This window comes from Caloenas nicobarica, chromosome 21 (genome assembly GCF_036013445.1).
Source record: "Caloenas nicobarica isolate bCalNic1 chromosome 21, bCalNic1.hap1, whole genome shotgun sequence".
Lineage (NCBI taxonomy): Eukaryota > Metazoa > Chordata > Aves > Columbiformes > Columbidae > Caloenas > Caloenas nicobarica.
In genome coordinates, this window is record NC_088265.1 from 4,682,742 (window position 1) to 4,707,659 (window position 24,918).

Here is a 24,918-nt window from a genome sequence, read left to right on the forward strand (position 1 = left end):
GGTTTTCTTGCATTCTGTGTGTCCTTAATCTGAGTGCTTAGTGTGGTTGTTGAAGGAAACTTAAATTGATCTTTCTACCTTTTTTTCTTTTTCCCCCTCTTCTCCTTTTTCCCCCCAAATAAAAAGGGGGGAAATCCAGACCAGTTGCTCTTGAGGACCTTGCAAGTGGAAATATCTGTTCTCACAGATTTCCCAGGCACAAATGTAGGGGTAGCGGGGCTGTCAGGCTGGTTTGTGTGAGCTCTTCTCTTCCACAGCAAAGCTCATGGTGCGAATCACATTTGCAGAATCAGCCTTGCCACGAAAAGCTCCCTCTCGTGGTGCAATATCAAGGTGCATAAAGGCATTTATTTCAAAACACACCTCTCTTAATGCTGCTTTCAATGAACCTTAGTAAGTTGTGCTTCACAATGTAGGCAAGCTTTTGTTGGGGAAATACTATACTTATTGAGGAAGGGTTGAAAGCATCTTGTTTAGGAATAGAGGAATTTGCCATACCCTGGGATATAATATGATAAATGTTATTCTTGTTGGTTATATGAATTTTGAGTAGTTCAGATGCTCCGTAAAGAACTGTTTGTGACTTCAAAATGAGTCGGTGATAGACAGGGTGGCCTGTTTACGTGCTGTGATTTCTCCAAATGGTGAGTGGCTCTGGGGCTAATGTCATACGGAACAGTTTTGTGATAAACGGGATGTGCAGTTGGGTGTTTCTGAAGTCACAGGTCTTGTTATAATGATCTAATATGACCTATTATGTAATAAATAGCATGCGTTTTCCTCAGCTCTACCTGCTTAAAAACGTCAAAAGCCAGAGTAAATCCAGCGTTACCTCTCATTAAGTCAATTTACCGGATCTCCACAGAAGTTCTTGCAACTGCTTTCTCCTAGCTCAAAATGAAACACTTTTAAGGCTGTTAAATTTGCGTTTATAGTTGTTGGACCCGTCTGCCTGATAGATTGAAAAACCGTCTGCTGAAAGTCCTGTCTTGAATAGATCAAATTTCCAACGCTTCTCTTTGTGAAACAGCTGACATGCCATCAAAGTCTTCTGGTGTGTTTAATGTTCATTCAGTATCATTAAACTTAAGCTGCAAGGCGTAGAAAATACCTGTGCTGGAAGCTTGTGTTGTCTGGAGTTGTTACTTTTTCTGATGAACTGGAAAACTAGTGCTTTGCTAGAGCAAGTGTCTGTGGCCAAAAAAGGAAAGAATTTAATAGAATCACAGAACAGTTTGTGTTGAAGGGACTTTCCCAGTTCCCCAGTGTCCCCCCAGCCATGAGCAGGGACATCTGCACCAGCTCAGGTTGCTCAGAGCCCCGTCCAGCCTGGCCTGGGATGTCTCCAGGGATGGTTCAGCCACCACCTCTCTGGCCAACCTGGGCCAGGCTCTCACCACCCTCAGGGCCAACAATTCCTTCCTCATGTCCGGCCTGAATCTCCCTCCTTTAGTTTAAAACCATCACCCCTTGTCCTATCGCAACAGCCCCTGCTCAAAAGTCTGTCCCCATCTTTCTTATCGGCCCCTTTTAAGTCCAGAAAGGCCGCACTAAGGTCTCCCTGGAGCTTCTCTTCTCCAGCTGAACACCCCAACTCTCTCAGGCTTATTTCCCAAAACATGCACCTGTCAGTAATAAACAGGAGATGTCTGGAGCTAATCAGTTAACTCTGGAGAAGTATGTTTTGGTGCACCGTGTTGTGAATGAGGTATTTTTGTAAGATAATGCACATAAACATCTTCATTTGCTTTCATAAGCGGACAAGACAGCCTTGGCTTCTGTCTTGTCTAAAGACAGGCTGCTTTCTAGCAGTGGGTCTGAAGTCTGCCTCTGTTCTGGGGACGCTTGTGTCTTTATTTCTTTATGAGTGTGAGATGAATTCTTGCCCCTCATATTCTTGTTTCTTGTCCTCTGTAGATCCTCATTACAGAATCCTGGTTTAGAGTGATGCGTTGCCCACCTGCAGACAGCTTTGCCTAATTACTGAGCTAAGCAGTCACTCAGCACATGCCTCTTTGTTTTCTTTTGCGCTCTCAGCCTCAGCAAAGTGTTTGGGATCTCACAGCTCTCCCTTCAGCAATTTAGTTTGGTTCCCAGAATGTCCTGTGGGTGTTCTGCGTGTCTCTTCCACTGTGTCCTCACCTGCTTTGGTTGCCCGTCTTCTGTGCTCACCGAGCAAACTCCAAACTTGTGCCTAATGTTGTGACCAGTTGGTCCAGCTTGGAAGTCAAATTTGCTGGGTTGAAGTACAACACTTCAAATCTTGCCCCGAATGTTCCCAGTCATGTTTCTCATCTTACACTTTGGGGGCCCTCAGATATCACGACACTGGCAAAAAAGTCAAATGTTTTCTTCATCAGACTTGCAATTTTCATTGCATTTGGTGGCCTGGCAAACAAAAATGCAGGGTTAGCTTTACCTACTTAGTTTAATAACATCATGCCATTGGACACCAGTCTTAGTTTTGTGGTTAAAAGAACAGAAATGATTGAGAAGCGTGTTCCATTGATTGAGCATTGACTATCCTCTTGATAATTTGTCATCGTGACCCCCCCTATTCTCATCTAATTTCCAGTTCAAATTTTAATTTTAACCTGGCCTAGTCAAGTTTTGATGTGCTGAAAATGCCTTATAGGATCAGAAAACTTCTCTCTTATTTGTAATTTAGAGGTCTGGATTAGTTAACGTATGTTCGATAAAACATGTAGGTTGATGTCGCTCTTTGCTGTTCAGGTTTTCTGTGCTCTTGGTGACTCTTCCATCCCTCTTGTGAAAACCCCTGGTTCCCCATGGGCTTGCTCTAGTGACATGATGGGGTTGGCATAATACAGAATTCAGCCTGGGCGTTTGTATGCAAGATAATGGCTTTGCAAATCATTTATGGTTGTTTTTTACACTACTTAGTTTAGCACGTCTGCTGAAATAACAAATATTCTGCTCGTGACGCTGATCTTATTGAAGTTGCCCTAGTCCGCAGGTGCTGAGGAAATGTTCTTTTTCGTGGTAGAAAGCTCTTGTCTTACTCCATTATCACTAGCTCTGATGCACGTTATCTTTATTCTGTAATTAGTGATAATAAGGTAGCTTTGTATGCAATAAATTACTGTCACGTTTAAATCAAATCTAATTTGGTTTAGTGAAGCTGTGTATTGGCAAACCAATGGCATATGATAGATGTCAGAGATCTAAAAGATAAAATTGCTTTGTGGTGGTTATTTATAAATAACACTACCAGTTGCAGGTATTTTGTCGAGGTAGTAATCTTTTCTTCTTTTTTTTTTTTTAATTGGTAATATTCCAGCTGTTCCTGAATGTTTGCAGACAAGGAATTAAGAAAATTTTAAGTTTTTTTAAAAATGGTTTTAGTGCAGCTGCTGTTTGTTTTGGAGACCAGCATTTATGAACACTAACTGCCGCATTTGTCCTTTGTGAACATTTAAAGCCTCTGCTACCAATGGTAGTGTTCTGGATTGAGGCAGGTGTTACAGCTTGGATCAGGGTTTATGAAACTTCGCTTTTTGTGTTTTGCGTGGTAACAATAGGAATTTGCTGACACAAGTGGCGTCCTGTCTCAGAGTTGTAACTGAGTTGCTGTGATTCCCAGTTAAGGTGCTGGGTGGATTGACTTAGAATCATAGACCGTCCTGAGTTGGGACGGACCCACAAGGACCATGGAGTCCAGCTCCTGTCCCTGCACAGGACACCCCACAGGTCACACCGTGTGTCTGAGGACGTTGTCCAGTCTCTTCTTGAACACTGTCAGGTTGGGGCCGGGACACCTCCCTGGGGAGCCTGTTCCAGTGTCCAGCACCTCTGGGTGAAGAACCTTTTCCTCATGTCCAGCTGCCCCTCCCCTGGCACATCTTCCTGCCGTTCCCTGGGGTCTGTCACTGTCACAGAGAGAAGAGCTCAGCCCGGCCCCTCCTGCTCCCCTGCTGAAGCTGCAGCCCCATGAGCTCTGCCCTCAGTCTCCTCCAGGCTGAACAAACCCTGGGACTTCAGCCGCTCCTCATACGGCTTCCCCTCCAAACCTTCACCAACCTCGTAGCCTCCTCTGGACACTCTCCAGCAGCTTTCTCTCCTTTTCTCCTGTGTCCCCAGCCCTGCACACAGTGAATGCTGCAGGTGAGGCCGCCCCAGCGCAGAGCAGAGCGGGACAATCCCCTCCCTGCCCGGCTGGCCCTGCTGTGCTGGGTGCGCCAGGACACGGGGCCCTCTTGGTGCCAGGGACACTGGTGGCTCATGTTCAACTTGTCGTTGACTTGCAGAGCAGCAGCTCTTCCCGGGGTTCTGCTCTCACTGTCCGGCAGAGCCGACCCTCGGCTGTTGTGCGGTTCTCGTTTGGGACCGGACCTGGGTCGCGAGATGGGGCCCACGGCCTGTTCTGCACCTTCAGCTGCCTCCCCGGGGAGGGTGGCCCCGGTGCGCAACTGAAGGCTTGGCTTTGAGGACAGGTCTTTAGTCCCTAGATGTAATTTATTTCATCATTTCAATACCTATTTTGAAGGCACAATGAAATATTTAAAGGGTGGACAATGAGACTGGCGGGAGTTAACTTGGCATATTTAATCTTTTCTTGCTTTCTAGGCTTGTTCAGCATGAAGGGATTTGGAAGCAGCTGCAGAGCTCACCACGGCGGGTGGCATGGGGCGGCTGATGGGTGCACCCAGGGGGACACGTGCTGTGACATTTAGGCCTGAGGAGGGTCTGGAAACCACAGAGACCTCTCCATGCTTTGGGCTTACCTGCCTTTGACTGGCATATAGAGAATTTTCCTTTATTTTCCTGGTCTTTTGATGAAGCTCTTCTGTTTTTCCAGGACTGGCAGCCTCCATTTGCATGTGATGTTGATAAGCTTCACTTTACACCAAGGATCCAGAGGCTCAATGAACTGGAGGTAAACTGGAAAGCTCAATGTTGCTTCTACTTCAAAATGTTTAACCGTTTTTCTGAGAGGTGGCGTTTTCCAGTGACTGTGAGCTGTGTTTGACTGGAGCTGACAGCACTCAGGACCTCTGAACATCAGATTTTAATTAGCACAGAAATTCATCTATTTCAGAACTTAGCTAAAAACATATCAAGCATAAAAAGTAAAGTTAATGCTCATTAAAGGAATGTAATTCAGCCCTTTTCCACACAGAGGTGCTTATAAGTGCTTAAACTCAAATTCTTAAGTGCCGTAGATTTGTGTCTGCACTTTGCGCGCGTGCAGCATCTTTGAAAAGAAGAAGAGATGAAACATTTACAGAGCGCTTTAAAAATAACATGCCATTTGGAAGAAACAATTACAAAATCTGGATTCAGCTGGTGCAAAATTTGCTGGTTGCGAGCACTTTCATTCACTGCTTCCATGAATTCAGGCTAAAATAAGGGATTGGTGAGGGGTCCTGCTTAACTCGCTGCTGCTACGAGTTGGAAGGACGGTGACTCTGCCTGATTTTTCTCCTGGCGCTTGATTTCCAAAGTGCTCGTGTGGTTATATGAAGCACCAGAGCATGGGCTCGAATGCTGGCTTTGGGTGCTAAAAGGTAAAGATTTGTGTGGATGTGAGCTGGTTCAGAGCTCTCTCGGGAGTTTCAGAGCAAGCTAGTCTGAATAGACATGGCCTTTTTTACCTTAAAAAGAGAAAACCAATGAAATGTGTCTAAGAGAAAGTCTAAGCTACTACTCTTCAACACAGCAACAGTCCGATTATCCTGCTGTGTGAACTGCTGTGCAAACAAACCAGTTGGCTTTCCCTGTCCTGACCGGTTTACAGCCATAAAAATGAAACAAATGTAGTTGTTAGTGAAAAGGTCTAACGAAACGCCCTTTTTTGGTGTATTTTGGGGGGTTTGATTTGTTTGTTTTTGTAATAAACCAAAACCATTGGTTTCTTTTTGGTTTACTACAAATAAAATTGTAATAAACAATTACCTTTATTACTGTAATAAATCCTAGCAGTGCAGCTAGTTTAGGTGGTTGGGATACAAGAGCTTTATTTTTTTTTTTTCTTCTTTTTTTCAGGCTCAAACTCGTGTAAAGCTGAATTTTCTGGACCAGATTGCAAAATTTTGGGAGCTTCAAGGATGTACACTGAAAATTCCACACGTAGAGAGGAAGATCTTGGATTTATTTCAGCTTAACAGAGTAAGACTATTGCAAGGGAGAAACTCTTCCTAAAATGATGTTGTGTTATCTCAGTTTCTGGGATGGTATCGTGGTTGTTCGAAGGAGATTTTGGAGTATATCTAAGCTGGAAAAAGTATTATTTTGTTTAACCTAATATGGCTAATGTGACAAAATAGTAGGAAATATCATGGGAGTTTCGATGTGAGCTAGGAGATCAAATTAAATATCCAGCTCTTCTTTAAAGCTGAACTCGGATAGAAGCTGGTCAAGAATAGACTTAGGCCTAACTGAAGGAACCTTCTGAATAGTGACAGCAGTGAGAAAAACATTTTTCCATTAGAAATATGGGAGAAAATATCCAATGACTTCTAGGATGAATTAAAACTTTCAGAGAAGTTTCTGTATTCTGATAACGGATGGGATTCACTGACCCCCAGGATATGGCCTCTCTGTTTCTTTAGGTTAGTTTTTATTTGGTTAATTTTGAACCTATTTCATAGCACTTGTTCCGATGAGAACTGTTTGTACTGTGCTAGAAAGTGGTGTTGGAATACAAAGTAGAGGCGCGACAAAGTGCGGCCAAATCCTCCAAAGTAGGTTGAATTACTGTTGGGCGTTGAAAGGTGCTGACTTGTTTGTAAAGTAATTCAAAAAGTTTATGCTTCCTGCATAGGTGTTATGTTACATGTTTCAGTTATAGCTTTTAAACAATTTTCATGTTTGGTTTTTTTTTTTGGTTTTGCTTTTTATGTTTCTAAATCCATGTTTTTCTAACTCCGAATAGCAATTGTAGCGTTGTCTTTTCTTTTAAACTAGCAGTACTTTCCTTAAATGCTAATCATTTTAGTGTTAAATATATGACCATTTTGTTTTCACTTTTTAGCTAGTTGCAGAAGAAGGAGGATTTGATGTCGTTTGCAAGGACAGAAAATGGACCAAAATAGCCACTAGAATGGGATTTGCTCCTGGAAAAGCCGTGGGTTCGCACATCCGTGCGCATTACGAGCGCATTCTGTATCCTTACAACTTATTCCAGTCCGGAGCGAGCCTCTTGGTAAGCTACGTTGAACTTAATTGAAGTCCAATTAGTTTAGCAGCCAGCCTGTTATTTTTTATTTATGGATGGAACATTTCCAAAGCCTGCATTTCGTGCTTTGTGGCATGCAGGTGACAAGATGCAATCTGTGGCGTTGATGCAAGCGATTTGCAAAGCCATAGATAAACTTTTAATCAAAAGGAAGTTTTTAGAATCAGTCTTCAAGGTGACCTCTTACTGCCTCCTTTGCATGCTGCCTTTTCGTATTTTCTGTCTACGGTTTAAAGAAGCATGATGATAACGGACATTCAGACTTGCTGTAAAGATTTCTTTGTCATTTTGTCAAATGCAAACAGTGCTTTATTCACAGATCGTTGTAGGTCCATCTCTGATACAAGTGCTGTGGCAGTAACTCCTCTCCCTTTCACTGAGGGTGTCCAAGTTCAAGAACGCTTCATGGAAATGGCAGTGCAGTGAACAGGACGGCTTTTGACTTTTTTCAGGCTTTAGTCTTCATCCTTCCTGCTTAGATTTGGCCGTTAAAGCAAAATTCAGGGTTCGTTGAGAGTGGAACGAACTCAGCCTCTAATGAATCACAGTGATTTGTTTGGAAAACAAAACAGGTGGCAGTTGCCATCATCCATTTTCATTTATCTGAAACACTCTTACTATGAGGGTCTTTTAAAGAGAGTATTGACCTTTTTTAAGCAGTAAAAGCCTAAATCCTGTTACAAGCATGTCTTAATCTACAGAGATCAACACTGGCCTTTTGCATAAAGCTACCAAAATGAGGGAGGAATTTGCCATAAGTCAAGAAAGGTTGGAATTTGAGGCTTTCTACTTAGCTGGTGATGATTACTTTTCAGCAAAGAGCACCTAGGTTCTGCAGACTCTTCAGAAAAAAGAATTTAACTTGGGTAGGTTTGAGTATTTTACAAATGGAGGATAATGACAAAATATAGTCGAAGAAACTACTGTGTCAGAAATACTTTGCCTTGCCTCAAACACATTCATGTTGAGCAGTGGGATCCAACACCATTTTCTGGAGGCATTTCATGGAAAACTTTGCATTTTTATTAGTTCTGAAAACTGGATTCTAATTTTTTTGAAGCTGTGTGTGTTTTGTCACATCTCGCTTTGCTTTCCTATATTTGAAGTACAATTGCCCAGGGAAAGGTCTAATTAAAAGCTGTACAACAGTTAACGTGGTACCACGCTCGCCGTGCGAGCGTCTGTCACGCGGTTGATGGTTTTCTCAGTATCGGACCAAGAGAAGAGAAGAGAAGAGCCTCCTGAAATGAGGACTCGCTGCTTTTTACATGTAACTTTCCAACCTCTGTCTTGCAATTGGCATCGGACATTTGTTCCAAACTGATGTGTTCAGTGTATGCGGTTCTGGAAAAGCTATGTAGATGTGGTTAACTTAATTTTTTAACTCCTCGCCTTCCGCCCACTGTTAAAATATTCCCGTCCCAGGGGAATACGTTGGGTTTAGCTCATTTTTCACTCTTAAGATTTGACTTTTTTTTCCCTTCCTGACATGTTGCCTTCCAGCTGAGTGTGTTTTGCAATACATTTTTTGAGGCAGAATCTAAGATGAGATTCTTTCTGGCTTTCCTGCATGTGTTCTCAGTAAGTGGCGCTTTCCCGGATGCTCCTTGTGTAGGTGTCCATTTTATTGTGTGTCTGTTCAGTGCTTTACTGGGAGTCCAAGCATCTGTGATTTCTGTTGTTGTTGAAGATGTAGCTATTGGATTTGACAGCTGTCAGTTTGAGATGTTGTGGTTCCTTCTTGCGATATTTCAACAAGCCTTTTGAGAGGGAACTCTTCATGCAGCCGGGGTGATCATCCATAAAAGATGAGTGCTTGCATTCACTGATTTGTTTGAATTTTTTTTTTATTGGTGGTACTTACAATATTCATTGACTGTTTTCTGCAAAATATGGAGCGATGTAATTTCTGCTGATGACTGGTGCCACAACTTAAATCTCACCCAGCTCTGCGTGTAACATTAATTGTTTCTGTGTGGCTTAAATAGAAGCTAAAACTGGCTTCAGGAGTTATTTTGACAAATATCCCAGCTGGAGGTGTCTCTGTGTACATACTAAAATAGCGACACTACCTGGAGCTGTTCAGAGGTGAACAGATAGCGTGTTTTTATTAAATCTCTTGTTCAGCCAAACAGCAAAAATGTCTTAAATCAGCCAGTTTCTAATACTCAAAGCAGCTCTCCACAGAGGTGTATTTATTTTATTCTTTTCTTGAAACATTGGACTGGACAGGTCTTGGGCGTTGGGCTCCAGAGCAGTTGCACGAGACCCATTGGTTCTTTCGCTCTGTGTCTCACGTACTTTCTGACCATAGTAACTGTCAGTACGATGCTACACAACCCGCTGCGTGAAACGAGGTGTCCGGGGTTTTCTGTTAATGCATCTTCGGGGATGCTTCGCCCAGATGTTTGCACGATTTAAAATGCGGCTGCAGCTGGAGGGGGCTGGACGTGGTCTGGTCGTGTTCTGGTTTTCACTGAATACAACTGGTTCAGTAATTCTGGGTCCGGAATCTTTTCCAAACCAAGGTGTTAATGTCCTGGTGGGATTCATGTGTCCAAAGACTTATGTGTATGCATCTAATAAAGGTGTTTCTGTGTAAGATGGTTCTCTAGGATCCTTTGTTACTGGAGAAAAATACGCACCTCTGGAGCGTGATGGTTCTTATCTTCAAGTAGGTACGTAGCAGAGTTGACCAGTTGTATTCAGCGAGTACAAGGAGCCCGCTTGATTATGTCTAAATTACTACTTCATAAATGTCTAAATCTGGAGCAGATGAATCGTATCCCTGCATTTTTATCCATCTTTTGACATCTCGGAGTCCTTGTGAACATTCCTGCTGTGTCCTTGGACTGCCTGGGGAAGGAGCTGCTGCTTAATGGTTTCAGCAGATGGGCTTTGAACTTACTCTCTGCCTCCATTTGGAGTCGAGGGATTACACGTGCAACCATCTTCTCAGGTTATGGGAGCGTGATCACGGTCTAGATCACAGTGTGTAGGATGAGCTGATGGTAAATTATTGATAGAGGCTTAACTTTACCCAAAAAGGCTCTGCTAGCTGGGAAAGGACTGAAGCAGCAGCAGCTGGTGTCCTTGGTTAGATCAGGTACCTGCAGCCGGTCAGGTCAGTCTGGGAGTGAAGTAGTTCAGGGAATTCCCATCCTTAGGACAGGACTTACACTTCTAGTTCTTCTAGATACAACTGAAAATGTTAATTAACAGCCATTTCATGCTATTGCTTTGCCCTCAGATTACCGAGGCACTGGGAAATGTTTCTGCTTAAATAGTTGTTGAAACCTCAGTATTTAGGAAATGTCTTCTGGGCTTTTTTTCAATGAATAGTGCTACTTTATTTTATTTTTTTTTTCTTTCTGGCTTGGAAGTGAGGCCAGTTATGCCATTTGTTGGTTTTCTTTCCCCATTTCATTGCCCTTTTGTTTAGGAAAAGCTGTTTGCCTTCTAGAGACTTGCTGTCATGGATCATATGTCCTCTGTTACTAGAAGGAGTAGAAACTGTGGGTTGTTTTTAGGGAAAGGTTTGGATTTCACAAGAGTACATGCATCAAGAAACCAGAATGTACAAAAGCCCTTGAGTTCGGCAGTGCTTTATGTAGCATTAGGCTCATTTCAATCTCAATTCTCTCATTTTCATATTTTTTCTATTCACTCACCTTTTCTGCTTGTCTTTTTTTTTTTTTTTTTTTTTTTTGTCCCGAGAAATTGTTCCTTGTGACTTTTCTCCCACTGGTGTTAATGCGAATAATTTACTTACTGCTCGTGCGCCGACACCGCAGAGTTGACTGGTTCGTGTGTGGATTTAATATTGAAATCAAGTCAGACGTTTGTTTTCAAAGAATAAGTCTAGAGCTTACCAAGTCTGAGATTGAAAGCAGTCCTAAAGAAAACGCAATTTCTGGGGGTTTCTTTGAGCAGCGTTGTCGCCCGTGGGTGATGATGTCCTGCTACCCTTGACTGCTATTTCTCTTTGTTAAATACACATTTTTCAGCATGGCCGTGTCTTCCAAAATACCACTTTTTGCTCCTTCATCCCCACTTGTGTCATTTGTTGCTGAACGTCTGATGTCTGTGCTGTCTGCAGCCCGTTGCCCGTCACGCTGCTGCGGGGCTTCTTGCCGTTCCTGTCCCGTTTCTCTCTCGCTGAGCAAATGTCTGTGATGGGAACAGACGTGAACTGAGAAACGTGGATCCACCAAATCGTGTGAAATGCTTTCTGACAACATAAGACTTTTTTTTTTCCTTCAGGAATCATTGTTTACTCTTGAAAAGCTGCGATATTTTGTCTGCTGTTGCCGAATGTTGTTTGGCTTGACGAACTTGGAATTGTCATTAATTACTATTCTCTTGCCAAACGTATGCGGAGTTTTCAGGAATTACATGTGTTCGTTCAGTGACTTGAAATATCAACTAAAACTCTTCTTGCATTATCTTCTTCCCTTCTGCCCTTTATCCATGCAGCAGTGTTGTCCTCTCCAAAATACAGAAGGAAATAACTTCTGCAATGTTCTTTGGACAAAATTGTATTTCATTTAAGACAGAGATGTATGATGAGCTGCAATCTACTTTTATACTGCTTTGTACGTTAGCATTACAGTAATGCAACCTGAGGATGCTATAGCAGTTTCCAGTATGCTCTTGATGCAGTCTCCAAAAGCATCATCTACTAGAAGAATTAGTATTGGTGTTCCCATGGAGGAATGATTGCTGCTCATAAAATTTAAAGGACGACTTAAGCTTTATTTAAGATCCTTTATTATGGTTATTGCATTCACTAAAAGGGCAGGAAAATGTGATTTTGTGGCTCGTTCATATAGGTAATGTTACAATTGTCATTAATACTGTTTTTATTAACTCAGCACAGTAATTATTAAAACCTTGTCTACTTTCTTCACATGAACCATGAAATTGTTCTACACAAAGTTTGCATTAGAAGCAGAGGCAGAAATTAAGTGATCGAATTGTGTCTCTCTAGTGTTTGCAGAAACCGGATCTCACCAGTGACACAAAGGACAAGGAATACAAGCCCCACGATATTCCCCAGAGACAGTCGGTTCCGCCGTCTGAGACTTGTCCGCCTGCCCGTCGAGCAAAACGCCTGCGAGCAGAGGTGAGAAAAATGGGATTTATAGGTAAACGCTTCGTGTGACCGAACGTGGGATCCTCGTGCAGCAGCCGTTTGCCCGGCGACGTGGCTCAACTGGGGCCAGTTAAGCCACGGGACAAATTTTCTTTCAGATCGCTAAATGTATATGCACCGTAAACAGCTGTTTAACTTTGTCATTGCTTAACATACCTAAATATTGGTAAATGTGTAAATTATAAGTAGTGTGGTGAGGGTCGTGCGATACTTTAAAAAGTGTGTTGCTGTGGTTGGGAGTTCTGAAAGGCTCTTCTGCTGGAGCCGTTCCACTTACACAGTAGTTACGAGTGTGTACGCTGTAATAGTGTTTTTAGTATAATTGCAAATAATATGGGGCTCGTAGATTAAAATACAGGTGGCAAATTATAGAAACGAAGCTTGTGTTTTGCAGCTTTGATCTCTGCTGTTTTCCCAGAGGACAGTAGCTGTTCTTTAAATGTCTTGGGAGGTTTCTGTAAATCTTCCATGAGTTACAGCCAGATGTTAGAGCAGAGAAGGTGTTTGTTGAAACACAAGCATTGTTGTATTTCAGTTTTTACCGAGTCCTATCAATTCTCTATAGGTTCACCAGGTAATATAAAGAAAAAATTGCATAACTAAGTCAGTATGGTGTTGTACAGGCAAACAGGATTAATCTTGCATGTGCTTAAGGAATAATATTTATTTGGATAAGCATAAAATTTATTGATTATATCTGCATAGAATTCACCTGTGAGTCCTATTTTAGGAGATCACTATGTGTCTCCTTTGCTGGAAAGCTGTTCTACTGTGATTTTGGTCCTTCCAGACTGACGTCCCCATCTGAGTTTACTATTTCTTTTGTTTGAGCAGATGAGGAGCAGGGGAGGCTCATTCCCAGGAGAGGGTCTTATTAGCGGTGACATCTCGAATTAGGAAGGTCATGATTGACTCTCTTTGTTTATAACCTAGATTTCTATTTAAGTTCATTTCAGACTCCCTGTTAACTCCCATTGTTCTAGTCTTGCTCTTTATTACTACCAAGTAGTACAGCTTAGTTGTGGCAAATCCTGCCTTTAATTATTCTTAGTTAATAAGCTACAATTAAGGTTTTCTAAAGCTTTTCCACTCAAACACTCAGTAACAAGTGGGTTTATAATTCTGAGAAAACCTCAGTAGTTGGAACTTGCCATTTGAAGTATCTGTGGCTGAAAGGTGCCGGTTCTCACGGGTCCTTTCAAGTTGAACAGCAGGGCAAACAGAGACTAAAATTCTGTCTGACAGGGTGTGAGGTGACACTGACTAACAGAGAGTTCATGTTTGTGTCATTTCTGTGAAAGCCAACAGCCCACACTTACCCAAAACCCAGAACTGCCCTGTCAGCTCTTTCCCTGGGCACCACCGGTGTCATGCGCCTCATTTTTTGTGGCAAGAAAATACTTGATTAAGAATAGAATTGAAACACATAGAGCTAAAGCTGAATTAAGTGGCACGGACTGACTCACTTAGCGAGGAGCTGTAGTGCTTAAGACAACGCTTTCCAAAAGTTAAGATTTGTTAATGTGTTTGTTTCATTTCGGTGCAAGTTGATTAAATCAATTTTATTCTCCATTGAAGCTCCACACAGTTGATTTTTGCGCTGGCCTGGTTGCAAAGTAGGAATGTTTGGTTAATGCGCCTCGACTTTTTGCTTTAACGAGATCTACAAGGATTCGTCAGTGTCTTAAATTGTAAAACCCAAGTTCATTCTCACGTTTACCAGTTTGGCGGTGCTTGCTTTTCAGAGGCTAACCATCTACTAAAAACCTGGAAAACAAGTGAACTGCAGGAAAGAACAGTAAATTATACCTACTATTTTTCTTTCTTTTTAAGGCAACCAATATTAAAACTGAATCTGATGCTCCAGAAGCCCGAACTCATAATCTGAGACGCAGGATGGGCTGCGCACCTCCGAAGTGTGAAAACGGTGAGAGAAACACAACGTTAATGCAATTTCTGTTACTTTATACAAATTCATTGTAAGACCAGAGTTGAATTCAGCAGCTGGAACAATTCGGAACACTTCTAAAAAATAGTTCTCTTAACTTCATTTCTAAATTGGAATTTATCCTAAGTGTTTTTCTGGCTTAGAAATCCTTTGTTTTGTGAGTGGTTGTGTTGTCTTTGGAGAGGAAGATATTTTTCAGTTGAAAAAAAAAATTTTCAACCTCATTGTCTTTTATGTAGCAATCAGAAATGAGATTTGAGCCATATTTCTGTTTTACCTTTTAAATAGCATCAATCCACTAGCTTTAAGTAGAGGAAACTTTTAAGAAGTTATCAGATTTCAGACACTTTTAGGAAAGAATTTGAATTTGAAATCAGGAAATGAAACTCAGGAAGGCAAAAGATACCATGTTTTGAACTTAATGATAAAGTTCCCATAATATTTTTAAAATAGCTTCTATCAATAGTCCTGAGTCTGTTCTTGTCTGCCCTTCAGAAATAATAATTTCAGACTAAGAAATGTTGAATGCCATCAACCAGAAGAATAAACTTGTTGGCAAATAGCTTGGCAAAGCAAATATGGGAGCCATTTACAACTACTTAATAATTGAAGTTAACAGCGCAGTTTCTTTCGAAATATTTTTCAAGACTTTATGTAGATTGTAGTATTTTTTTAATTTGATATTTAATTTGATATTGATTTGATATTTAATTTGATATTAATTTGATATTAATTTGATTTTTTTTAATTTGATATTTAATTTGATATTGTCTCTAAGCTTTAACCTTCTTTTTCCCCTCCTGAAGAGTAGAAGAAAAAAAAGCTCTAGACAGTTTTTAATGCTTAAATTCCTGATGGGTGTAGAGATTCTTCTCTTTAGTGTCTTTGTTAGCTCTCAGACTCCAAGAAATGCTTTGGGTTGCCTCATGTCCGGGTGTCAGGGTCTCTAAATCGTGTGTAACTTCAGCTCCGAGCTTCATCGCTCCCTCGTCTGCAGCACCAGCGCCCTGGGATTCCCCACACTCTGCTACATGGGGGTGGGTGGTGGTTTTTTTTTGGTTTTTTATAATGTCAGGAATGAGGACTTGAGTAGAGACATGCCCAAATTAGAGAGGAGTGCAGGAACGCAGGGGAACTGCTGCTTTCTCGGGGCTTTTCTGCTGCGTGCTCACATCTGACGACGTTTTCGGACATCGTAGGAAGCTGTGGTGTTGGTCCATGTCTCCATGTGACGTGGAGTAATTCGACCAGATTCGTTAACTCCATGCGGAAACAAAAATCTTTGCTTAGGAAGATACTCATGATTTAATTTAAACGAATTTAAAGGGGATTCGAAATACCCACTCAAAAAATGTGGGCTGTGATCGTCATTGCTGGCCTCAAGTCGTGCCAGGGAAGGTTCAGGTTGGACATAAGGAAATATTTCTTCCCGGAAAGGGTTGTCAGGTGTTGGTTATGGTTGAACTCTATGATCTTAAGGGTCTCTTCCAACCAAAATGATTCTACGATTCCTGCCGGCACATTTGGTTTTCTGATAATACCAACTTGTGTAGGTATTGCAGGTGTTCAAGTCTTGCCTTAAGTTAACTGAAACAACTATGTGTGTAACAACTAATTCAATAAGTAACTTGGAGAGATGCAGTCTAACAACTAATAGTAAATACTAAGTAATGCTAAGCATTGAAACACTTTGAAATACCTTCATTTTTTTTGTGCTGCAGCAGAAAAGGAAATGCAAAGTGCAGTGAAACCTCCCGAGAAGAGAGAACATGAGCCAGAGAAAGACAAGTCCAAAGTTCGATCTAAAAAACCCACTAACGCTGTGAGTATCCCCGCCTTGCTGCTGGTTCCTATCGATTGCAGGTGTTCCTGGGTTTCTCTTGGATATAGCGGGAAATCTCATGTCATTTATGTCACACTAAGGACTCTTTTGTATTCTTAATGCGACCCTGTGGTTCGAGCAAAGCCGTATCTGTGCCTGCTGGAATATACATACTCGTAAAGCTTCCTGCCGTTAGAAAGCTGAAAATAGCAGGATAGTTAAGTTTCGCTGTCTATAACTACAGTAACTTGTCTGTCTCCAAGGTACAGTCTCAAAATAACCATTTTGAAAGAGTCTGAATAGAAGCGGTTCTGCTGTGATCTCTCTTTAACCTCAAGGGAGTCTCACGCGAGTTTAAGACGAGCTTTGGCTCCGGCTCTCCAGCAGACCTGCCCCTCCATCTGCAATTTCAGCACTAACGTGAACAGCTTTGTTGTTCAAATGCTTCTTAAAAGCCAACCCTGTTCCTGCTCCAACTCTCCGCACACCACCACCCCCTCCAAAAAAACCCCAACCTGAAAGTGATGGTATTTTTGTCTCGCTTTTGAGAAGATGATACTGAGATTCTTTCTGCCCATGCTACTACGTGGGTCCTTCCTAAAACAAAAGTTGTTCGTTCTTTAATCCACGCCTATAGCTATTATAGATACCTGAGAATGACATGTGCAAATCCAAGAAGCCTGACGCCCAACCAGAAAAAGGGGTTGTGAGCCATCAAGTGTATATTATGTTATACCTGCCGAATCCACAGTGCGGCTGATTCAGACTGTCCTGGCCACTGAATCCAGTCCGCTGTCATTTGGAAAAATAACATGGAAGGGCTTGCAACTCTTGTGGTCCTTCCTTAAATGACAGAGGGAGAGTTATTTAAACTTTAGTGTAAGTATTTTGTGTTTGCTTGTCTCATTTCCCTTTCAGAGAGAAAATAAAAATAAGCTCTGGCGAATGTCCCAGAGTTACCAAACTGCTCCTTCACCGTGAGTCCCCTTCGGTGCTCAAATTCCCACTCTGGCAATTGTGTGTTACAGGTGGATTTGTACGTGTGTCTCCTGTGCGGCAGCGGGAACGACGAGGACCGGCTGCTGCTGTGCGACGGCTGCGATGACAGTTACCACACGTTCTGTTTAATTCCGCCCCTCCACGATGTCCCCAAAGGGGACTGGAGGTGTCCCCAGTGTTTGGCTCAGGTAATTCGACAAGCCGTAAAAGTTAGGCTGAAAGTTATTTTTTTATTTTCTGTGTTGTTCTTTGTTTCGTTTTGGTTTTTTAACTTGATCCTAGGGATTGAAAATAGAATTTGTTACTACTTAGGGTTGTGGAAACAAGATGATAGAGGGTAAAGCTAAAATAAAGGCTCAGCATGCTTTAAATTACAAAGATATCACTTAACATTTTGAAGCAAAAATTTGGTCTGCCTCAGCATTGTTAAAATGTTAAAAAATGTGTTAGATTTTAATTGGCACCTTTCCTCTGTATTTAAAATTGGAGTCTTACTGGGTGCTTCAGTGTGGAGGTCTATGCATGGTTTTTTTTTTTTTGCTTAGCTCTACTATAGGAAGGAGAAATTAGGCATATTACTTCATCAATGTTTGTGCAGATTCACCAAATCACAGTGTTTATTTATGAATAAATTAAGCAGGGTAATTTCTTCCTCTGTGTGACTTGGGGCAGCCGTTTCATTTCAGTCGGCTGTCCTGCCTTCTTCCCCTGTCAGATGCTGTAATTCGAGCCCATTTGTGTCAAATCCGAGCACAGATTGTTTTATTAATCCATGATAGAAATAATAATCTTTTCAATTGCAGGAGTGCAATAAGCCTCAAGAAGCATTTGGTTTTGAGCAGGCTGCAAGAGACTACACGCTTCGCACGTTTGGAGAAATGGCAGATGCGTTCAAGTCGGACTATTTTAACATGCCAGTACACGTATGTTCATGTATTTATCCTGATGCCATCGTGGAGATTTCATTTTTTGTGCTTAATTAAAATACGTAGCTTTTGAGGCGGGGTGGGAGAATTCTGGTTTTGAATGGGATGAAACCCCAAGTCAGAGGTTCTCATTTATGCGAGTCCTTGTTCTTGCTGGTGTCGTGGTTTCTTGTTCCACCGGCTTCCTGGGGCTTTTTCGTTCCTGAAGAAGTGTCTGTAAGGAAGGGAATATTCTCTAACTATGCCCCATTCCTGAGCAAACAAAGCAGCAGCATGGCCTAGGTAGAACTGCATTTCCGCTATATTTCTTTTTATCCTCTTGCTGAAATTATTTTGAAATGGGGGAATGTTTCAAGCTGATGGAGGTTGCTCCTTGAGATCGCTTTTGTGCATGTGCTTTTTAGATACGGCTTCCTGAATATGTACTCCTCGTTTTTCTTCTCGTATCTAGATGGTCCCCACCGAGCTGGTTGAAAAAGAATTCTGGAGACTCGTTAGTACCATTGAAGAGGATGTGACAGTAGAATATGGAGCTGATATTGCTTCAAAGGAATTCGGCAGTGGCTTCCCAGTTAGGGGTGGGAAATTTAAAGTTAGACCAGAAGAAGAGGTAGGTCTTTATTAGTTCACTGCAAATGTTTGTATTGCAGTTCTTGATGAAATAAGTCTCTTCAGTTCAAAACAAAATAATGGAACTGGGTTGTAAAGATTCTGTTTTGTGTATCTGACACCGTATTTGAAGAGAATTACAACAGAGTTTTGGATAAATAATAGTTGTTGTGATCAGACATTAAAAGCCACAGGTTTATCCTAGAAGTTGTTTATTAGCTTCCTGACTGAAAAAGGAAAAAAAAGTCTCATTTTAACAAAGCAGCTCAGGTAAGGTTTGTGAAGAGAGCAAAGACAGTGGAGGTTTTGTTCTTTGCATTAACCCGTTGTTTCTTCAATTGGGAAAGATGCCTTTCTGCTGTTGCTCTGTTGGCAGTTCTGCCTTCTTGGGGTTTTTTACTTCATGTTGTATAAAGCTGTGACTATTCTGTTCGATTTTCAGGAATACCTTGATAGTGGCTGGAATTTAAACAACATGCCTGTGATGGAGCAGTCTGTTCTTGCTCACATCACTGCAGACATATGTGGAATGAAGTTACCCTGGCTGTACGTAGGAATGTGCTTTTCTTCGTTTTGTTGGCACATAGAAGACCACTGGAGCTATTCGATTAACTATCTGCATTGGTGAGTTTGAGGAATAAACTCAGCCTGACCAGCAGTCTCCCTTTTATTCCCCCTTCCCCTTCTTAATTAGTGGATTAAAACCAAATTCATGGAGTTCAGGCCAGGAAAACCCTTGCAATGCCATAGCAGCAGGGTTAAATTTGACACAGTGTGATTCCTGCGCTCATTTGCTTTTGGAGAAAAGGTTGTATTTTGGAAAGAGACATCCATTCCCAGTTGTTAAAAATCCATGAGAGATGCAGCAGATACTCCATCAAATGTTTTATTATGCTCAATGTAAAACTAAAACCATGCAAGTTTTTTTAAAAATCATCTACCTTCAACTAACAATCTTAGAATCCTGCATAATTTTTCGTCTGTTAGATAGATCATTCTATCATAAATCCTCTCATCAAGCGAACACTTGTTCAGCTGTAATCGGGACAGATCTTTGCAATCTCTTTGATATTCCAAATAGATTGAACTTCTTAAACTTCTCACCTTACAGCAGCTTTTCTAGAGTTTGCATTATTCTTGTCGCTCTTCCTGAAACCTGTCAAGGTCTATCCCTTTCCTTGTTCACGTAGTAGAATATGTAAAACCACACAGTAGAATGGTAAACCCCCATCCCAGCCACTCTTCTCTAGGTCTTTTTGGTTGATGATTCAATTGCTGCTCCTTGAAGTAGCTGCTGCTGAGTTAATTCACTTGCTTTCTTAGTACTTGACATTATTAAAACAACTGTTTGAGTGAGGTTAAGTAAATGAGTGATGGGGGTTACGTCATAAAAATGATCATCTTTGTCATTTGTTGCTTTTTTTTTGTTTGTTTGTTTGCCTGGGTCTTCAGTCAGGCTGAAAACTAAGGGAAGGAGAGGAGGTTTCTTGTTCACAGTAGAAACTTCATTTCTTAAAGGAGAGCTCCCCTCGCCGTATTTGCAATATGTATGTGCTGCATAATTTGTACCAAAACACGTTGGTGTTTGCAGTCAAGGCCAGAAGGTGCATAAGTGCATATGTGTGTGTGCATACATGTACAGACATTCACAGGCACATGCGAAAATCTCCCTACCTGCTTTTAATTTATTTCTCCTCCAGCGTGAATGCCATTTATGTCTTTTCATTTGCAGAAATTCTTCTGCATTTCCCTTCAACTTCGAGGTTTGTCTGGGTTTTTTTAGCTTGCTCGAGAGAAATGTGTAGTTGGGTTTAACACTGTTCATGGCCTGAAGAGTCGATCTTAATGACCTGGTGCTGAGGAGACATCGCTCTGAAATCTGAGAAGCCTTCAGAGGGCAGGACTCCCTCTTGTGAATGCTCGGTGTCCCGTGTGTCCACGGTCGGTGTCCCGTGTGTCCACGGTCAGTGTCCCAATGTGGCACTTGGAGCACACGGTGCCCAGTGACCAGGGCTGCAGCCGCTGACCTTGCTAAGTCCTCTGTTAATTCTTGAACTGGCAAAAGGAGAAAAAAACCCCAAATCCTTGCTTCTAACAATGCTTGGAAATAAATAAATAAAATGTCAGTCCTGGTCAGAGGAAGAATTAGCATCGTTGATAGTGTGTTTCTAAAGGCAGGAGTGTGGAGCTGTCGGGTAGCAGAGCAGAAAGAACTGTCGCCTCCATCCATTCTGCAGTTTTTGCCTTTGTTAGCCTGACACCTTAACACATCCGTTAGAATTGTAGCTTTGTTATCTGTTCTCCTGAAGTCCAGAACCCTGGTACCCGTATCCTGGTCTGAGTTTAGCGCAGTTCCTCACTGCTCTCCCCCATTCCTTGGCACCAACATGTATCAAGGAGCAGAATTCTTGCCTAACTCTGTCTTGGGTCAGGACACAGGTCAGTTTTTAGTTGCATCTATGATCGGTCTTCATGGATTTGTAGAATTGTTCCAAGGCTGTGTTGTCATTTAACTGACTCTGTGCTGTTCCGTGTGACACGGATGTCGCTGCCCTTGCGCGGTCCCTCCCGCTAACTGTCCTCTTCACCACGACACAGGTGCTATTTGAGTACAGGAATCCATTCCTGCGTATGAGAGATACGCTTCTTGAGTCATACCGCGCTCTCTTCTGAAACCCTCCCAGTCGCTTTGTGATTTACGAAAAAAAGAACAATCTTGGGTCAGGTCAGCTTTACTCTGTCAGCTCTTCAGCAGTCGTGGGAGAAAGTGGTTTGTCTGTTATCTTCTTCTGTAAATACCTTTTCTAACATTGCTCTTTAGGAAGGATTGAAAGGCATTTTCCTCTTTGTGGTGCGGTGAGCGAGCTTTGCTGTAAGCCTGAACCAATGTCTATTGCAACACATGGGCATAACCTTGATTTTTCTCACCTGGCTTGCATCGGGTTGAACTGTTGCTAAAAGTTCTTCCTACTCTGGATGTGGATTTTTTTTTTCCTTGATATCTTTTGTGTCTCTCACAGTTGCATAATTTGGAAGCTTAATGTCTACTTACTGTATGTTCCTTTTATGGCAATTGTGCACAAGACAGAAAGAACTGGTTTTGGTTGTTAGATCCAAGAGAGAGTTTGCGTTCATGGTATTATAAAAGAGAAACAGTTTAGATTTTGAAGTTGTGCTGGAATCAGCGGAATTTCACTGAGGATTTCTTCAGTCTTTTTTTTTCCCCCAGAATATTTAAGTGCTCAGAAATGTAGGCAGTTAAAAACTTAGGTCTGGAGGAGGGACCTGTGTAAAATGTGATGGTTCAGGAAGATACATAATCTTTACATTCCTTCCTGGTGATATACCCTTCTTTTGACATGGTGTATTTTAAAGCAGAAGACTGAAAATGTAACTTAAAGATTGCTTACATTTAACTTTTCTTAATAATCTTGCAGGGGGGAGCCTAAAACGTGGTATGGAGCTCCAGGGTATGCAGCTGAACAGCTGGAGGATGTAATGAAGAAGCTTGCTCCAGAGCTATTTGAATCTCAGCCAGATCTCTTGCACCAACTTGTCACCATAATGAACCCGAATACTTTGATGGCCCACGGAGTGCCTGTATGTTGTTGGACTCCTGTGCTACTCTCCCAAACCCAACCCTCTTTCATTTGCACTTAATTCTATTGCAAAGCTGATAATTGAAACCACTTTTATTTCAGAGATGCTGTGGTGGTTTCCATGGGCGTTGTATCTTCCTTGTCTAGTGTGATGTGCCGGTATGAGCAGATGGGCAATGGAATCATTGCTTTTGGAACTGCTTGGCAAACTTTTCTCTGGAGATCCACCTGAGCATTTTTCTAGTTCTGTATCTCAGCCGGAAAGTTTAGTCTCAGCCTTAGGAACAATGGCAGGAGCTCTTCCTATGTCTGTCTAATCAGACTTTTTTTTTTTTTTTTGGCATAGAGTTTCTGGCAAGGGGCCAAACCCCTTTCTTCCTTTATTTGTCATCCACATCCTCTTATTTTTCCTGGATAAGCTCTTAGTTATTTTAAAACATTTTTCATTGGTTTCCATCATATTCCATACCAGATTGTTCATGGGAATTATGTCCCTTTACAACTTAATTAGCTTTTGACTAGCTGATCTTGGGACTTAAAGGAAAAATCTGGAAAAAGTGGCAAAATTTGTGGTGTCTACTATGCTGTGAGAGACTCCAAAATTGAAAGATGCAGGAAGACCTACCTGCTCTCGTGCTGGTAGCCTAGTATTAAAAGTATTAGATTTACAGCAGTATGAACTTTTGAGTCCGTTCCAAATTTCTCTTCCCCCTCAGGTACACGTTACAGCGAGCGTTGCCTGTGCTTTACCTGTGTAACCGTCAGCGGAGCCAGCAAAGTGCAAAAGGCACAGGCAACTGCCTTAAAATGGCTTAGAGTGCGAATAGAAAACCCTTTTTGCTTTCTAGGGCTTTATTTGACAAGTTACCAAATGCCAGTTGTAATCTTGGGCTTGCGTTGTAAAACTATCCAAAGTCATCACAATAATTAGTAGGAATGGGAAATCCATATTCTCTTCGCAGCCTTCGGTTCTGTTTAGGTCTGACCTAACGCTTGTCTTTTCTCCCAGGTTTATCGAACCAACCAGTGCGCTGGCGAGTTTGTGATCACCTTTCCCAGAGCTTATCACAGCGGCTTCAATCAGGGCTTCAATTTTGCTGAAGCTGTGAACTTCTGCACGGTGGATTGGGTACGTTCCAACACCAGTTTTTGATAAACTGTGCGGTTCTAACGTTGTTCCTAGCTGGTGTACGGCTCTAATTTACTGCTGATGCACAAATTTAGTCCACAAATCAGAAGGAGCCTGTTACTGGAAGCCTAAAGTTTTGCTGAAGGTATTTCTTTCCATAGAGAACTGTGGGTTTTCTCTGGTTCCGAAGGTTCAGTTTGACGTTATACATTAGGGGGTAGGCAAGGTCCTGTGCACGCCTGGAATATGCTGCCAGAATCCGCTCCTTTTGTGTCCCTAAATTCCATTCAAATTGTCAAGAGCTGGAATGAAACTTTTCTGTACCGGGAATTCTCTAGGAGACACTTTCTACAGCTGAAAAGCAAAACCAACTTGGACTTCATTTCTGCTTCAATTTCTGGGATTAAATTGGATGATATGTTCAACACACGTTAAGAACAATTAGAGGCTTTGGTAGTCCTCTTGGAAAAAACATTAAAATAAGAATTGCACTTGATGTGAGTACATCCTTGTGGAAAGCAAAGGTGCTGTCTGTTTTTAAGGAAGAATACCTTGATGAGACGGGAACAGAAAGTTTTAATGTTCAAACAGAAGGTTTACAGACCGGTACTTTATTCCCAGTGAGCTTCACTCAGCTCACTGAAACAACAAAGAGAGGCACGCATCAAAATTATTAGGTCATAGTAATTTATTAGGGTTTTTGTCTGATTTAAATGGAAACAAATGGAGGATACTTGCTCCAAAGTTACAAGTAACCATTTCTCCTCCCCATCAGGTTTCTCAGACGCAGGGCTGCCTGATCTCAAAAAGATTCCTCTTCTAGTTTTTGGGGTTGTTTTGTTGTCCCCTGCCTTCACTTCCCCAAAAAAGAAAAAATATTTTCACTATTTGTAAACGTAGCCCATCAAAAAATGTTGCTAGATTAAAAAAAAAAATGGCAAGAAAGTTTTCTGTGTTGCGACTGTGTTTGCATATTGGTTGGTTTGGTTTTATTTTTCCTTTCGCCCTTCCATGACTTTCATACCGGACTCTTAACACGCAACCTCACTGTAGCTTGAGCATCACTATGGGCCTTGGCCTTTTATTTGGATAGTTTTTGCTGAGCAGCCTAAAAAGTCAGTATCTTAATGTAATTTTCAACCCAAACTCTTCATTTATTACATGTTTTTTCGCTGCAGCTGCCGCTGGGTCGCCAGTGCGTGGAGCATTACCGGCTGCTGCACCGCTACTGCGTGTTCTCCCACGACGAGATGATCTGTAAAATGGCTTCCAAAGCCGATGACCTGGATGTTGTGGTAGCGTCTACGGTTCAGAAAGACATGGCCATTATGATTGAAGATGAGAAGACGTTGCGTGAGAAGGTTGATAAACTGGTGAGTTGTAGGAAATAATATTGAGTGAAGGAACGGCCGAACGTGGGGCGCGAAGAGGCGCCGGGGCTTGCACTGTGGTGTCGATGGCTTAGAGCTACCTGGTACCCTCCGGAGCAGCTGTGGGGATTTCTGAGGCTAAAGAATCATTTATCTTGCATCT

General features: G+C 41.9%; 1 protein-coding gene across 2 annotated transcripts in view; it reads left to right on the forward strand.

Annotated features, from left to right (window-relative positions):
- Window positions 1-24,918, forward strand: part of KDM5B (lysine demethylase 5B) — a 51,917-nt gene that overhangs the window by 8,585 nt on the left and 18,414 nt on the right. The window contains exons 2-14 of one of the 2 annotated variants that reach the window (XM_065649314.1): window positions 4,820-4,897; window positions 6,007-6,129; window positions 6,995-7,165; window positions 12,189-12,323; window positions 14,187-14,280; window positions 16,023-16,123; window positions 17,152-17,310; window positions 17,926-18,045; window positions 18,500-18,658; window positions 19,100-19,281; window positions 22,095-22,257; window positions 23,266-23,385; window positions 24,564-24,758. In XM_065649314.1, coding sequence (XP_065505386.1) covers window positions 4,820-4,897; window positions 6,007-6,129; window positions 6,995-7,165; window positions 12,189-12,323; window positions 14,187-14,280; window positions 16,023-16,123; window positions 17,152-17,310; window positions 17,926-18,045; window positions 18,500-18,658; window positions 19,100-19,281; window positions 22,095-22,257; window positions 23,266-23,385; window positions 24,564-24,758 — 1,800 coding nt within the window. The remainder of the gene's footprint in view (window positions 1-4,819; window positions 4,898-6,006; window positions 6,130-6,994; window positions 7,166-12,188; window positions 12,324-14,186; window positions 14,281-16,022; window positions 16,124-17,151; window positions 17,311-17,925; window positions 18,046-18,499; window positions 18,659-19,099; window positions 19,282-22,094; window positions 22,258-23,265; window positions 23,386-24,563; window positions 24,759-24,918) is intronic. The other variant, XM_065649315.1, reaches the window with a different exon arrangement.